Source organism: Phyllopteryx taeniolatus, chromosome 1, assembly GCF_024500385.1.
Source record: "Phyllopteryx taeniolatus isolate TA_2022b chromosome 1, UOR_Ptae_1.2, whole genome shotgun sequence".
Classification (NCBI taxonomy): Eukaryota; Metazoa; Chordata; class Actinopteri; order Syngnathiformes; family Syngnathidae; genus Phyllopteryx; species Phyllopteryx taeniolatus.
In genome coordinates, this window is record NC_084502.1 from 9835665 (window position 1) to 9852188 (window position 16524).

General features: G+C 40.2%; 3 protein-coding genes across 5 annotated transcripts in view; 2 read left to right on the forward strand and 1 right to left on the reverse strand.

Moving 5' to 3' along the window:
* LOC133465380 (uncharacterized) overlaps window positions 1-16524 on the reverse strand; it is a 43963-nt gene that overhangs the window by 2597 nt on the left and 24842 nt on the right. Inside the window, exons 15-19 of the mRNA XM_061748132.1 lie at window positions 16202-16311; window positions 16076-16120; window positions 15762-15894; window positions 14824-14927; window positions 5956-6017 (exon numbers count right to left, since the gene is read on the reverse strand). Of these exons, the coding sequence (XP_061604116.1) occupies window positions 5956-6017; window positions 14824-14927; window positions 15762-15894; window positions 16076-16120; window positions 16202-16311 (454 nt within the window). The remainder of the gene's footprint in view (window positions 1-5955; window positions 6018-14823; window positions 14928-15761; window positions 15895-16075; window positions 16121-16201; window positions 16312-16524) is intronic.
* LOC133476067 (L-rhamnose-binding lectin SML-like) lies at window positions 701-4231 on the forward strand. The gene is made up of 9 exons (XM_061769321.1): window positions 701-826; window positions 1173-1205; window positions 1302-1370; window positions 1764-1899; window positions 2186-2295; window positions 2366-2410; window positions 3044-3176; window positions 3790-3893; window positions 4033-4231. The coding sequence occupies exons 1-9, from the start codon at window positions 796-798 to the stop codon at window positions 4041-4043; spliced, it is 672 nt and encodes a 223-aa protein (XP_061625305.1). The 5' UTR covers window positions 701-795; the 3' UTR covers window positions 4044-4231.
* Window positions 6491-10320, forward strand: LOC133475999 (L-rhamnose-binding lectin SML-like). 3 transcript variants are annotated; one of them, XM_061769316.1, is made up of 9 exons: window positions 6491-6616; window positions 7052-7084; window positions 7161-7232; window positions 7413-7548; window positions 8287-8396; window positions 8466-8510; window positions 8598-8730; window positions 9114-9217; window positions 10136-10320. In XM_061769316.1, exons 1-9 carry the CDS (start codon window positions 6583-6585, stop codon window positions 10156-10158), a joined length of 690 nt encoding a protein of 229 aa, XP_061625300.1. In that variant the 5' UTR covers window positions 6491-6582; the 3' UTR covers window positions 10159-10320. The 3 variants fall into 3 exon arrangements, with proteins under 3 accessions (XP_061625300.1, XP_061625301.1, XP_061625302.1); XM_061769317.1 differs by lacking the exon at window positions 7052-7084 and having other exon boundaries at window positions 6544-6615; window positions 7157-7232; XM_061769318.1 differs by lacking the exon at window positions 7052-7084 and having other exon boundaries at window positions 6547-6616.

Below are 16524 nucleotides of genomic sequence, written 5' to 3' on the forward strand. Positions count from 1 at the left end.
CCTTAATTGCAGCATGCATGTCTTCAATGAAGTCTGTAATGGATGCATTTATTATACAGTGGAGTGACAGTCACAATACATACAGTAAATCCTGGAGGAGCCATTTATCAATAGTGCTCATGATGACTGAAATATAATTCATCGTAATAATAATAATAACAATAATAATAATGAAACCATTTTTACTTTATTTTTCATTGTTTTATTTTTGTTGTTGTTGATTGCTATGCAGAGGCGCCGAATGGGGGGGAAACTGAACTGTCAAGGGCCCTTGACCATTGACCTGTCCAAAATAGTTAATAATTATCACTGCTATTGCTATACAAGTAGCTTACCACCGTGAGGGTGTGACTGTGGAGTGTATGAATAATGTGTGCAATCATATATAATCATATATATATAATACATTAGAACTCATATGTTCAATATAAAGTTAAATGAAGTGAAAATGACTTAAAAACATAAAATAAAAATTGCCATCCCACTTAATAGCTTCACTCTCAGTAATTTCATGAATTAAATGTCTTTTTAAAAAGAGTCATCATGGACACTATGCAGATGAATGGCTCCTGCAGGATATACTGTTTATATAACGTGACCATATTAGGGTCGCGTGTGTTATACATTGTAAGTAAATGTAGCCAATTACAGACTTGGTTGAAGAGGTGCTGCAAGGCTGGACCATGGGGCGTGGCTTTTGATCAGCTGCTTGGGTGGAAGTCTTGCAGTCACTATAAAAATGAGTGCTTCTCCTCTAAGCTTCCTACAAGTGCTGCAGGCTGAATAGTGTGCAACATGTACTTCTTCAGACTCAACTCCGTGCCGTGTGAGTATTCACTGTTGACGCAAAGCTATTAGAGTAAATTGTTGAGTTTGTGACTGAGAAAAAAATAAAATAAAATCAATCATATCATAGCATAGGTGATTGTTGTTTGCTAGCTCTTTTTATGGTCATAATAGGAGATAAAATTGCATTGAATGAGCAAGATTTAGTTTTTTTTCTCTTCAAAATGGTTGCACCCTAACTACTTGGCAATAGCTTCACTTTCTCGCAATGCACATGTGCGTCTCGTCAGTCATTAATGATGAATGCCGCCTCGAGCTAAAGAAATAAAAGGACTGAAATGTTCATGGCTACGCTTTGTCAATCAAACCTGATGATTGTTTTCCAGTGCTGACCGCGACGTGTTTGCTCCTCACAGCAGGTGACTGTCAAAGCTAAAAGTCCAACATATATAAAAATGCATTTCTTTTGTTGCCTCAAAACTTGTTCATACAGTGTTTCTATTGCTCTTTTACAGTTGTCGATTCTGTAAACCAAGTGACCACCTGTGATTCGAACCCATGGCAAATCCATCGCCTATTTTGTGGTAGGACTTCAGCCTTTGTCTTTAAAGCTCCACTGACTTGACTTGCAAAACAAGTGTTTAACTTCCTAAAAATAACCTTTTCATTTTAAGGCCCTGTAAAGTGGAACAGTAAATGTGTTTTGTCACTACCATGAATCTTGCAATGCTACACTGATTTAAAATCGAAGCACCCCCATAGGTCTTAAATCCTAACCTTTTTTTGGCTTGAAGTGTGGGTCCAGACCTGGACTGCGGTACACCAGTTGGTGACTGCTACTTTACAGGGTTTTTTAAAGATGAAAAGTTCAGGGCAACCTGGGCTTTTGTCCCATGCAAGACATGATTTGCAATGGGGTTTGTATCAATTTGGGTGCAAGTTGCACATTTGATTTGCTCTTTCCTGGTGTGTGACAGGTTCTGGAGTAATCAACATGCAGCAGGCTTTGTACGGTCGCTCAAGCTCACTGGTCTGCGCTGAGGGCCAACCTCAACAGCAGCTGACCAACACACTGTGCGCTCGGGAAAACACTGTGGAAAACATTAAGACAAGGTATGCATCGGGCTTAGTGTTGTTGGTAAATATGCTTGTTTTGGTTTAAATGCAACATCGCCTTTAAAATAAAAAATTTTTTGTGTGTACAACTTGTGACCCTAATGAGTAAAAGTGCTATTTAAAATGGATGGAAAATATTCTTTCTGAAATGAATAAAGTATCTAAGACAGTTGTAAATTATTTCAAAGCCCTTAAATGTAATTAAATAAGGATGTGAGTCGTGGTTTGCTCTTCTCATGACAATGACTGCTTCTGCTCAGTAATGCTTTTTATTTGTCTACAGTTGTAATGGAAAGCATTTGTGTGAATTGAGTTTGGATTATTTCCGCACCCCTGATCCCTGTGCTGGCACCGCTAAATATTTGCAGACCAACTTCACCTGCTTACCTGCAAGTATGTCACCTGCGTGCTGGAAAGAATGTGTATCATTTCATAACTAACATTTTTGAATTTACTCACACAGTTACAGTGGTGGCTTGTGAGTCATCTGTGGCACATTTGTATTGCGGTAAGATTCAACACCAGTTTTAAATTTGAATTACTGTTAGAAGCAGGGCCAGTATGCATACTTGAGGAGGACGGGCAGAAATATTAAGGGGCATCATGTGACCGCATTTGTATATTTATGCTGCAATATGGCGGTTCCTACACTGCCTAATGTTGTGTAAAACACTCAAATAACACACTGTGGTACAGCAGGTAATAGATATTAACAGGGGGCACTTATATGCATTTGTACTTGTCGCTACTCACTTCTCAAAGTACACAGCCAAACAAATTTCTAATCCTGTACACACCATCTTCCACCTACTGCGACGTCATCGCCCATGCACAAATCACGTGAACCGGATGGCTCGAGTAACAATACACAAAACTAAAAAAGGCATTAACATGTTTAGGGAACTTGAATTACAAACGTTAACATTTCCTGAAACCATAAATGGCTTTGTTGCAATAGGCATCTTGTCATACAGCCAGCCAGCAGAGAGAAGTTAAAGTTGGGCGGATTTGAGGGGGGGGGCGGCCATGCCCACTCTTACTCCAGCTTATAGCCGGCCCCAAATAAGTGTCACATGCATTTATCACTGCTCTTAACTACCCACATTTCAATCACCAACCTTCTTTCCCCTCATCTTGTCAGATTTGGGACATGTTATTTTTGTCTACGGTGCCGACTATGGACGCCGCGACCGAACCACATGTGCATACAGAAGGTCTCCGAACGAGATAGACAATGTTGAATGCCTGCAACCAACTGACATTGTTGCCAAAAGGTACGGGAGCACACTTGAACGAAATCACAGCCTGTTATGACAAACTGTATGTGGTTTTGGTGCCTTCCTCACAGTCAAGGGTTTAAATCTTTTGCCAGGCCTTCTTGTGTGGCATTTTTGCTAAATGAAGACTTCCTCTTATACAGGCTTGTGTGAATGGTTGGCAATGTGCCCTGTGATTGGCTGGTGACCTGTCCAGGGTGTACCACACCTCTCGCCCAAAGTCGGCTGTCTAGCCTTTGTCCCAGAATAGGATAAGCGGTAGAAAACTGATTCTAGTTGGTTAGTGCGTAAACCACAACTTAATTTTCTTGAAATTTGCTATAAATGGTAGGTACATAGGCTGAGGAAGATCCCACAAGGTTTTGGTTGAAGGTGCAGATGTGCTAATCTTGTCGCTGTTGTAGTCTCTTTCCATCGGAGTACTCATTAGATCCAGCACAAGGAACTACAAAGGAATGATGTCCTCTTTGTAACAGAGTATTGCTGTTAGCCAGTTTGGCTTTTCTTTTTAAACTTGAAATATTAATGCCTGACCTGTGCTAGTATTTAGATTATTGAATTACTTTAGGTTTTTTTTTAAAAGCACAGCAATAATCCTTTTGTTTTATAGGTGCAATGGACAAACCATCTGTATGATCACTGCGAGCAATGATGTGTTTGGAGAACCTTGTGCCGGCACCTACAAATACTTGGAGGTTACTTACACATGCCAATGTGAGTACTGTATTTAGCATCTCAAACTTTCTGAACAAAAAATGTCCGGGGGGGTTGACTACTGTATAGAATTGATTTTTCTCTAGAGATGTTTAATGTATTTATACAATGTTTCTGAGTTGGTTTTTCTTTTTTACAGATCCTATGTAAACAAAAGTGGAGTACTGCTATACTGGAGTCCATGCTGCTGCTGTACTCTTTTCTGTGGTTAAAATGTGCTGCTTATTTAAACGATATAATACTAAATGTGCATGTTGGCTCTGTGCCAGTTAAACATCAGCGTGTGTTGGTGGTAAAGTATCTTTAAATAATGCCTTAATAAAGCTATTTGGATGAAAGGCTTTGGGAGAGACTACTTGATTCATTAGACTTTTTCCCCAACTTAAGCCACCTGCACTCAATGCCTCATCAATTGCCTAAAAGCCAGCATTATAGAGTTGCATGCAGGGGTGGCTGAGGTGGGGGGGGGGAATCTTAAAGCTGTCATAAGATAATGTACATCTTTCTGTGAAAGTTAAATAAGGTTGCTTTAATCAAGTTATGACTAAGACTACCTACACCCACCTTGCAAAAAAAAAAGTGAAATAGTTTATTCCACCTAGCTCATTTGCAATGTATACCATGATCTTGGTAAACAAGGAGAGGCAAAGAAAGCTAAAAGTAGGCAGCCTGCTTCCTAAATTGTTTTTCCTCCCCCAAAGGTTGGTTCAGCTCAAATGTTAATACCACATGACTGAAATGCAGTACTATGGTTTTAATCAAACCATGCCAGGAAAAAAAAAAATGCATACAGTTAATGTGCTGCTGTATAAAAAAATGAAGTTTTCCCCCAGAGATTAGGGTTGCATTTATTTTATTATTCCAATCCATTCTTCTTTTGCTGTGGCTCAACATTTAAAGAGCCTTTGCCAGATTTGATAGTTCAGTCACTGACTTTCCCAAAAAGTGTTATGCTTTTCTTTCATAAATGTGGGAATGAAATTGTTAAAATGTACAAAAGTCAGAAATTTGTCAATTGGTCAGCACCCCTAAACCTCTGCTCTGCACAGTGTTTCTAATGGAGGAATAAACAAGACAGAAGAAAAATTCAAATTTAACTTTCAACAGGAAAGCTGTCGTGAAGATTCCGACCCAAGTGGACAAGAATCATATCTGCACCTGGCATAACATAACACATGTTGAGTATATGAACAAAAGACAGAGCGTTTAGCTTAAGGAGGGGGTAAATTCACGTTAGGCTACATAATTGTAAATTTGTTAATCAGAGGTAGAGTTTGCAGTTAGAGGAAAAAAAAAAAAAAGTCAATGTTAATACTGCATGACCTGGCAGAATTAATATATTAAAATTTAAGAAGCAGGAATTGGACAGATCCTGAGACAAAACAAGGGTAAACATATCGTTCATAGTGGTGAGGGGCGTGGCTTTGATCAGAGACGGAAGGGAGGGAGCAGTGACGTCAGTCTAAATTCAAATCTCTACTATTGCAGGTTGAAAACTTCATACTCTAAATTTGATTCATTTCATGTTGCTGTTTCGTACGGTGGCCTGGAAGTGCAAAACAATATAACATTGTGAAACACTTTAACATTTCAGAAAACACAAAAACGACAAACTTTAACGTTTCAAGAAACACAAAAACGAAGCACTTTAACATTTCAAAAAACAAAACACAAACACTTTAACGTTTCAAGAAACACAAAAACAAAACACGAAACACTTTAAGATTTCAAAAAACAAAACGCGAAACACTTTAACAAAAACACGAACCAAATTACAATTACGAACACCCGGAAAGGGAGGGGCACAGTTTCACAGTATTCTTGGAAATCCCACGGCCTATCTCGGCAAGACCCGCCCCGCTTCAACATGATTGGCTCCTGCATCGCGCCAAGGGTAGGCTACACAGATGGAAGGTGATGTTCATCCCAAATAGCGATTGTATGTACGGACGCCCTGAGCCTGTATAGGCGTTTGATGCTGTGTATACAATATATTGTACTTGATCACATTTCTTAACTTCTTTCGTAGTTTCGGCCTAAATAAACAGTACATAGTGCATACCTGACCTGGAGCGGTTGGGCCCATTGCAGCGTACGTCAGCGAGTCTGCCATATTGGATATGGCTGATGTGTCATGAGGTATTGAAGTCATATTCAACTGCAAGCAGGTTTCTTTTAACACCCTAATTAAAAAACAAAACAAAAAAAACTTAAGTTGATGGTTGAGCTGGACAAATCCACGTATACAATGGTTCATTCCCAGACCTTTGTGAAAACAACAAAAGTAAAATCTCATCCGCTGTTTGGTGATTGATCACGTGAGTGCGGACAGACTGCTCACGAGGCGTTAAAACGCAGCTCGGAAAAGCGTATTATGACTTGTTAAAGAATACTAATTGTATTGTACCAAATAAAACCGCGGGGGTACAGAGAGGTGAGATTCCGGAAGTGGTGTCCACCCCATCAATAAATGTAACAATTACGGACGGTTGAAGACGTTGCAAGGCGGGAACGGGGACGTGTGTGTGTGTGTGTGTGTGTGTGTGTGTGTGTGTGTGTGTGTGCGTGTTATGGGCGTGGGGGGTGTTGCTTTTGATTAGCAGCTTGTGTGGAAGTCTGCAATCATTATAAAAGCGAGTGGTCCTCTTCCGACCGTCGTTAGTGTTACGGACTGGTTTGTGTGTGGAACATGGCCTCCCGCTTCAGACTCAGCTCAGCACTGTGTGAGTACGCCCTTTCCAAACGGTTCTGTTCCAAGTTGATTTTTAAGAAGAAGAAACAAAGAATTCATCTAGGAAATTTTGGGAAATGCTAACAAAAGCCGTGTGTGTATATCTTGTTTATCGCTGGCTCTATTTGTAGACTAATAAAAGGGGACATTAATGAGCAGGTCCACGCAATGCACGTGTGGGTCTCGTTAGTCATCAATGATTAACACCACCTTGTGCAAAAGACTTAAATAGAATTGACTTATTCAGTTACAAAAGTATCTGTTCAAACCGGCAGAAATAAGCTAGAAAGTTTGGGAATGTCCACTGCATGCAGCTGTCACACACTCACAACTCTTTTAGTCGTAACGGCCCTGTGAGGGGAAACCAAAACTATAGCGTGGCACATGACGGACTTTGACAGCCCTGATCTGAATTTTGTTTTTTCAGTGCTGACGGCAATGTGTTTGCTCCTCTCAGCAGGTGACTATCAAAGTTCATTTCCAACATGCGCAGTATAATTCCTTTTCCTAAAGATTGTTTTTCATGTTGGTTTCAGTATTTGTCGATTCTGCTTCGCAAGTGACTACCTGTGATTTTAACCATTGGCAAGTCCATCGGCTATATTGTGGTAAGACCTCAGCCCTTGTCTTAAATGAAACGGTGCATTTAAAGCAGAAGCCCATCGCTGGCTGAAGTGTCACCCAAAACCTTTTCCCACATGACATCATTTGCAATGGATGTTGAATAATTTTGAGTGCTGCAACAGTACGGTTCCACGTTGACTGCTGTGGCTCTTGGCGTGCGACAGGACATGGTGTGATCAGCGTGAGGCAGGCTTTGTATGGCCGGTCAAGCTCGCTGGTCTGCAGTGAAGGAAGACCTCCACAGGAGCTGGCTAACACACTGTGCGCTCAACGAGACACTGTTGAAAGACTCGGGACAATGTAAGCATTGGGCTTGTTTGAGAGAGCCTTATCAGTAAACGTAGTTGTTTTGCTTTAAAAGTTACAGCATTGCATTGAATGTGTTTCTTGTACACTAACTAGACATGACATCAGATGTCTTCAGTGCTTGTTACTGGAGGTGAATTGACTTGATCAATCACAGTGGAAAATAGTTCTATAGTGTGTGGTAAGCATGTCAGTTCAGAGGTTTGGTTTCAGCCACGACTGTGCAAATAAATTTCCAACAACGTGAATGTTGATGCCTTTCTGACCAATCCAGTCTCTGTTGCAACCTACTTGAAGGCTTGCAATGGTGAGGTAGTGTTTTATTAATTTAAGTTATCTTTGTCTCATGATGTCAAAATGTGAGGCCTGTTTAAATACCAATTCTAAGTGAACCAGGAGATATTGGTCTCTTTATGAATAAGGCTCCATTGATTTTACCCTGTAACTCCTTGTTTAAAAAAAAAAAAAAAAAAAAAGTACTTAACCATTGACTTTAGGGAAGGTCAAATTAAGGTAGTGCATTTTAGGTTCATCCTGATAGCCAACATTTTGGAAGCATATCAAATTTATATTAAAAACATGACTGAAGAATGCTCTCCAATCGAAGCATGGCAAAACCTCGCGTGTATAAATGAGCGCAAGACTGGGTTTGCTCTTCTCGTAACTGCAAGTTTTAAAGGAGAGCTGACACTGCATTTGTTTCTTCTGCTGAGTCTTGCCATTTGTCTGCAGTTGCAATGGCAAGAAATCGTGTGAGGTGATCGTGGAAGAGTTCCGCTCTCCTGATCCCTGTGCTGGCACCTTCAAATATTTGCAGACCAACTTCACCTGTGTGCTAGCATGTATGTCTCCTGCATTCTGTAAAGAATGTGTACTATGTCATAGCTAATGTTTTTAATTTACTCAAACAGTTAGGGTGGTGGCGTGTGAGTCGTCAGTGGCACATTTGTATTGTGGTAAGATTGAACCACCGTAATCTTTTAATGTATTAATTCGTTTGGAAGTTTTGACTCTACATTTATTGGCTGTCATTCTGATTCTAGATTGGGGACGTGTCATTTTTGTCTACGGGGCTGACTATGGGCGCCGTGACCAGACCACGTGTACATACAGAAGGTCTCAATATGAGATAGAGAATGTCGAATGCCGGGGCCCAACTGACATTGTCGCCAGCAGGTACGGTAGCACACGTGAACGAAATGGCATGTTCTCGTGATTTAAAGTTGATATAATTGGCAGAAAACAAACACTATTTGAGTGGTTATGATTGTGGGCTGGCACAGTGGACCTTGTGGTTGGACACGCACTGCCTCAGTGGAGAGGGTTTGATCCTCTGTGGCGTTTGCTTGGTTTTCTCTGGGCGGTCTCAATTTTTAGGCTAATTGAAAATTAAATGGTTTTGTAATGCACTATCGCTACCTTCAGGAGTCAAACAGTATTGCAGTGTTAGATGGAAAGGTTTGCTTACTAGTTTATTTTATGGCAAAATTAAGGCCTGATCCACCAATTAGTTTTATTCATCGTGAAATATTTAAGAGATTTTTCTTCTGCTCTCACAGGTGCAATGGAAAAAACCCCTGTACCATCACAGCCAGCAACACAGTGTTTGGAGACCCTTGTAAAGGCACCTACAAGTACTTGGAGGTTGCTTACACATGTAGATGTAAGTACTTTACTTACTTTGCATCTCGTGCTAATACCTATTGTAGAAATGCTTTTTATTTAATTTGGTGGTATTCACCAATTGCAAATTATTTGTAAAGGTTACAAACGAGGTCAATGGAACTATTAAAAGGCCCTTTTTGGTTTTGAAAATTGTAGAATTGCACTGTATACAGTACTAGAAGAGTACAGTGATACCTAGCTGTCAAAATTTGTAGTACTAATATTCCTGGGCAGTTTCGAAAGTACTTGAATCAAGCGGTCACTCCTGTATTTAAGCACTATTTTTATTTAACCACGCTAGATTTCAAACAGAAGTCTGCTAGCTTCTCTCAACCATAATTTGAAAAGCCATAGAAGGGGTAGCAAAAATTGGAATCAGTGTTGCAGTACTGAAACCTTAACTGCTACTTCAGCACAATTGGAGCCCCCAGCTACAGAGCTGCATTTACTCATCTGTTCAACTCATTTCTGTAAATAGCCCGTAGATGTGTATAGAATAGCTTTTATTTGGGGGGGAGGAAAGGGCTTAATGTGCAAATTTAATGTGTGATCAGCATTTTAGCAAAACTACAGAATAAACTCTTTTAATATAGTCCACATCTATATTTAGAATTATAAAAAAAATACATGCTCAGAATTTGAAGTGCTGTGTTTTGGCATCTGGAATTTCACTGCTTTTTTGGTACTGTAGTATTTGGTGCTTCCAAATGCAGGTATAGTAGCTAATTCACAATTTTATCATGACTATACTAGAAAGGTTGCAGTTTTTTGGCACATACTATAATGGGTTTAATTTTGAGTAAACTGTATATAATTGCTTTTCATTGAAATGGTTTGGATTTGATTGATCATCGAATCCCCCCAAAAACATACATCTTGGACAATGGCTTACATCTGACTTTCCCCCCCTCTTCAGATCCAGGGGATTATCCCTACTAGCTCAAACAGAGTCCTGCTGTATCTGGGTCATACAGCAACTACAGAAGGACACTGTTGTACAATGCTGCTTATTTAAAATGGTATAGAATACTAAATGTCAATTGAACATTTTGTTTGTTTTTCAAATGGTAAACTTTCTTTAATTAAAAGACTAATTCATAAGATGTGCCTTTCTTTCATCGTGCACACCCCCAAAAAAAACCTTCCTCTCCATGACTTCAATGCCAGTTTTCCACTGCTCCGTGGATAACGCACAGCTCTACCTGCCCACCCAATGTCCCTCCATCCTACCACCCACTTCTCTACAGGAAATCCAGTCCTGGTTTGCCATTAATTTTCTCAAACAGAACTGTGAAAAAACTCCTTAGCACCCAACACCAGCACCTTTACTCTCCAGATTGCTCCCTTTTACGGTTGAGTCTGGCTGTTGTCCTTGATAGCACTCATTTTGATCACAACGCCATCCCTGTTTGCCTGCTTTCACCTCTGCAATGTCTCTGGCCATCCCTCTTCCTGAACATCACTGCCACTATTCATTCCAAGAAATTCTCACTCACTTGAACCTGACAATATGAAGTTGACCAAAAACCTACAAAAAAAAAATGCCACCATCCAAAGAAATTCAAGAACAAGTGAGAAAGTAATTGACATCAGTCTGGAAAGGGTTACAAAGCCTTTTCTAAAGCTTTAGGATTCCAGCGAACCACAATGAGAGCCATAGATCCACGAATGCAGAAAATGTCGAAGAGCGGTGAACCTTCCCAGGAGCGGCCAGCGTCCAAAAATTACACTGAGCAGAGCGATGACTTATTCGGGAGGTCACAAAGGAAACCAGGACAACAAAAGTGCAAGCCTCCCTTGCCTCAGTTAAGGTTAGGGTTCGTGACTCAATAGGAACGAGACTGAGCAAAAATGGCATCCATGGCAAAAACAATTGCTCACCAAAAAAAGATCAAAGGCTTGCTGTATGTTTGCAAAAAAAACCCAAAAAACATGAATGATTCTCAAGACTATTGGAGTTCTATGGACTAACGTGACGAAAGTTGAACTTTTTGGAAGGGGTAAATGGAACACACCAAGGGTCAAACGTAGTGGTCTGAGGCTGCTTTGCTCCTTCAGGACCTGGATGACTTGCTGTGATTCCAAGCAATTTTTTCTTTCCCCCCAGTTTCCTGTATCCACTATTGCTACTGAAACAATGCACATTTCCCCATTGTGGGAAAACGACTGAGTTTTGTCAGGAGGAATGGGCCAAAATTCTTGTCAACTATTGAAGGTTGTTGAAGGATATCCAAAATGTTTGATCAGTCATCCAGTTTAAAGGCACCAAATACTAATGAAATGTCTAAACTTAGAAGAAATTAATGAAGAAATTGTCTTCAAAAAAATCCTCAGCAATCTGGCAAATAGAAATAATTTTGGTAATCCTAATTGACCTAAAACAGGAATAGTTTAGTCTTATTTCATGTCAGTAAGGAAAGTGTCTTTATTTAGGGTATGTAAACATCTGGTTTGAACTGAGTTGTATAAAACCAGCAACTACAACACAAATATTGAGAACCCCAGGTTATTTAATTTTAATAATTGCCCTTTGTTTTACTTTTGAAGTTTGCTTTTCCACATTAAAAGTTAATAGAAGAAGAAGAAGAATCATCTTTTATTGTCATGAACATGCATGCATGCGCACGAAATTTGTTCTCTGCATTTAACCCATCACAGTGAACACATACACATGTTAGTGGAACACACTGGAGCAGGGGGCAGCTGAAGCGCCCGGGGACCATTTCGGGGTATCAGTGTCTTGCTCAAGGACACCACAGCCGTGAATCCGGGGGATGTTGGCGGATGGTCCAGTCGGGGTTTTGAACCTAGGTCCCCCACGGTGGCAGGCGATTATCTTAACCATTGGGCCACAGCTGCCCAATAATAATAATAGTAAGTATAGTTAAGTTCCGTGTGTCTCTCTCTCTCGGCACCGGGCTTCCTGTGTAGAGTTTGTGGTCTCCTCGTGCGTCCGTAGGTTTCTCCCAGGTACTGCAGCTTCCTCCCACATTTCAAGAACATGCATGTTAACTGGAAGCCTCTAAATTGTCCATATTTAGGTGTGACAAAAGACTGTTCTGAGTGCGGCATTTCCACAGTCTGTCACAGGAACACAACTCCATGCCTGTGCTGCCAGCATTCACCGCACTTCAGAAGAAAACAATTTAACACAAATACATGGTAAGCTTCAGACACTGCGATAAAGTGGGTGGATACAGTATGCTCCCAATTAGAAATCCCAGAGTTGCTGAGGCCACAAAGTCTGAACCACGATAGTGAGTGCTTACTGTAGTAGCTTTTCCTCACAACATTCATAACTGAAGATGAACTATTGTACTGCACCATAATAAATAAATTCTATTTTTGTGACATTCCTGATGTTTTTTTCCCAACCAAAGAGAATGCTGAGATTAATTGTGATATCTGGTAGAATTTTAATTTAAAAAAAAAATAAAAATTTAAGTTAAATATGAGAATTTTCTCTATAAAATGAGTAATTTAATTAAAGTTTTACAAAATTATTACTAAACCCCAAATCAGGTACATGCACACAGTGCCTTTGCTTATATAAATGTACTATATGTATTTAAGAAAAAAATTACCCTACCTGCCATCAATTCTACCCTGTGTGTGATGTCCATTCCCCCACCATTATTGTGACCTTTTACAACTTAATTGAAAAAAAATCCTTTGCATGAATAAAAACAAACAACTCAGATAATGTGTCGCTGTATTCAGAGTAAGCAATCACATTCAAACTCGTTAAATGGGAGTCACCACACATTTGTGCTGACACGGACTAGTATTTGGAACAGTTTGCAATTCCCTCCACCTTGACGAAGGCCCCGTTTGCAGCTGAAGATAAAAACAGCCCCTGTTCATAACGTTGCCACTACCTTACTTCACCAAAAGAACACCATACCTACAAGTGTTCTTTTGCACCAAACGCACCTGTTGGAATTATGGCCCAAAAGGTTCAACCGTGGTTTCATTGGACCATAACATATTTTCAAATTCACACATCCGGGAGATTTCAAGTGTGTTTTTGGAAAATGTATCCAGGCTTAGATGTTTGTCTTTATTTGTAAGATAAAACTTCCATCTTGACGTCCAGTTCTTGGTAATGTCACTGCCTTCTTTTCTCTGTGACGATGACGGTCTTCACTGTTTCTGATATGTTTGATCCTTTGGAAATTTGTTATATCCTTCTTCTGACTGATACCTTTTGAGCGATGCGTTGAGATGCCGTGGAAGCTCTTTGCAGATCATGCCGAGTTTTGTGAGATGTAACTACAAAAATGTCAGGGAAAGCCTATGAAAACAGCTGAAATTCATTTGGGGTTAATCAGAAGGACTTTAAATGGAGGCAGGTCTGTGCTGACTTCCATTTAACATGACTGAATGTGATTAATTCTGAACACAGCCAAATCCACATCTATGAGGGTGTGTGCATTTGTGCTACCAAGCTAGCTGTTGTTTATGATTACGTCCCCTCTGTAAAATATTTTCTCTTTTCAATTGTGTTGTGCAGGCTACAGGTATATAGTTGTAGAATGTTTTAAAATAGGTCTTGGTCTTATTTTTGTACCAAAAAACAAACAAACTCCACTTTCATTTGAACAGGGATATGGAGACTTTTAGCCACTGTAGCTTCTCTTCACCTCTTTTGTTAATAGTTGTATTATTGACTGTGTTGATTGCGTTAACAGAAATAAATTCATGTTAAGTACATACTACTGTTCAGTTTTTTTCCTTAATTGTATGAAAAAAGATTTTTGAGATGTTTTTTTTTTTTTACCTTGAACACCTGCCCCAAAAAATGTCTGTGCACGTGCCTGCCCAAACTGCCTTTCAGCTGCTGCTTGAGAGGCTTTGACCTCTTCTATGTGGGATCTAATTACATGCTACTATGCAAAACTTGCTTTTATAGGCCACGAAGGAGGAGAAGAAAAGAAAAGGGTGAAGAGATGTATTTTTTTTTGAACTGCGCATTGCGGAAAACTCTGCCAACTCTGTCGGGGTGTTTGGCTTAAAAAGGTTGGAAAAGGCTGCTTTGAACCAATCAAATTGTCACTCCCCAATCCATGCATCCAAATGTCTTTATTAGGACATCATTTAAAGATTTTTGTTTCCCAATAGGAGTACACAGTGATGTTGCTTAACTGCCACTAACCTGCACTTACATTTATGATTCTTTATTGTAAATACATCAAGATAAAGTGGCAGTCCATGTTTGTTTACGACCCTGCAAAAAGCACAAAATAGTCACTCAGTTAATAGTTCATGTAAACAGGGGGGGTGTTTGGAATAACTTGGTGTATAAATACGTAAAATGACATTTTAAGTAACAGCTTTTAGAATTAGTCAATTGTATACAGTCGTGGTAAAATTCTTCAACCACCTGATTGTAGAGTACATTTGCAAAACCTTTCATGCATGGCCACTTTCAACAACTGTACAACATTACAACTAGAAAAATTCCTGCACATTACAATAAATATTTGCTAAGGTGGTTGAATAATCATGAATGCAATTGTTGATAAAATAAATAATTACAGCCTTGTTTTCTTCTCCTACAGCAAGATGTAGCTCAAGATGCTGAATAGGCTACCAACTACTTACATTGACATGCGTAGGCAACCTCCAAGTACTTGTAAGTCCCTCTACAGGGGTCTCCAAACACACTGTTGGTGGCTGGGATCGTACAGTTGTTTTTCCCATTGCACCTATGAATGCAGAAGAAAGCGGCTTATTGCGGTGCTAAAAATACGATATTCATTGAAGTTATTCAATAATTTAAAAACTGTAATATTAGGGAGGCCGGAAACCCAAACTGTCCGTCTGACCCGTTTGACAGAGACATACTGTTCCGGTGCACTCCTGCAGGTGGCAGTAATGTGGATTGCAAAGTGACTGCCAACTCCTGCGCACAGGAGCCATATTTCATTCTAGTTCCTCCCACGGGATCTGGTAGGCACCCCCCGACCTCCCCACTGGGCCCCGATGCAAGCAGATCACAACAGCAGCAAGACATTCCTCAATCTGCACCTTGAGCCAAAATGTAATGGGATCTTCCGTGGCCCTTGCGCTGTTTGTTCATCGTAAGTTTCATGGCGAAAAATGCTTTTGTACCTTAACTGCTATCCATCCATCTATTTTCCATTGTTTAGCATGCTCAGGGGCGAGGGTGAGCCGGAGCCTATCCCGGCTGACTTTGGCCGAGAGGCGGGGTATGTAGACAGTGGCGGTGGCAGTGCCCCTTAACACTGAGCTGAGCCTCCCCCGTGCACCCCACTGATGAAATGGGTCAGGTGTGACAGGACTAGTCAGTCAAAACTTGTGATCAACAATCACAGGGAGAACAAGCAAACTCCACACAGGAATGCCAGAGCATAAATTCAAACCCTCTTGACTGTGGCGCAGACATGCTAACTGTGCCACCTGCAGTCAAAACGTACCCAGTCACATAAACGCTGTCTGTTTTCTACCCATTACAAAACCTCACTAAATTCTCATGAGAACAGATTGTGATCTCTTCCCCCCCAAGAGTGCCACCGTACATTTTGGCCACATATTCATTTGGGCGCCGGCAATCTGTATTTTCTATCTGGGCCTGAGGCCTTCCGAATATGCATGTGGTCTGGTCGCGGCGTCCGTAGTCAGCACCGGAGACGACGATAGCGTATCCTGGATCTGGCAACAAGATGAGGGAAAGAAGGTTGGTGATGGAAATGTGGGAAATCAAAACATCCAAATATGTATTCAAGAGAGAGAGCATTAATAATAAACACACAATAAAATGGAATCCATATCATAATGCTTGTAATAAACAGGAATTCATTATGGGGGGGGGAGAGAAAAAGGTAACTCTTACCACAATACAATTCTGCCAAGGAGAATTCACACGCTATCAGAATCACTGTTTGGGTAAATTAAAAAAATGAGATATGAAATAATAAACATTGTTTACATCACACACAATTTCACACAGACGACATACGTATATCATTGCAGGTGAAATTGGTCGCCAAATATTTGAAGGTGCCATCACAGGGATCAGAATTGTGGAACATCGCCATGTTCATCTCACATGATTTTTTGCCATTGCATCTGCAGACGCAATAATAAAAGCGTGACTCGGCAGAAGAAACACACGGGCAAATTATATTTGATTAAAATAAAACACATTTGCATCAGAATTGCAAGACCTAACATTACTTGTGCTCCGTTTCAGGAAGTACTCATATGTAAATACTTGTACTCGAATCTGAAAAAAGTGGTATTGGTGCATCCCTCATAGTTTTAGAATTTAAATGTATTATT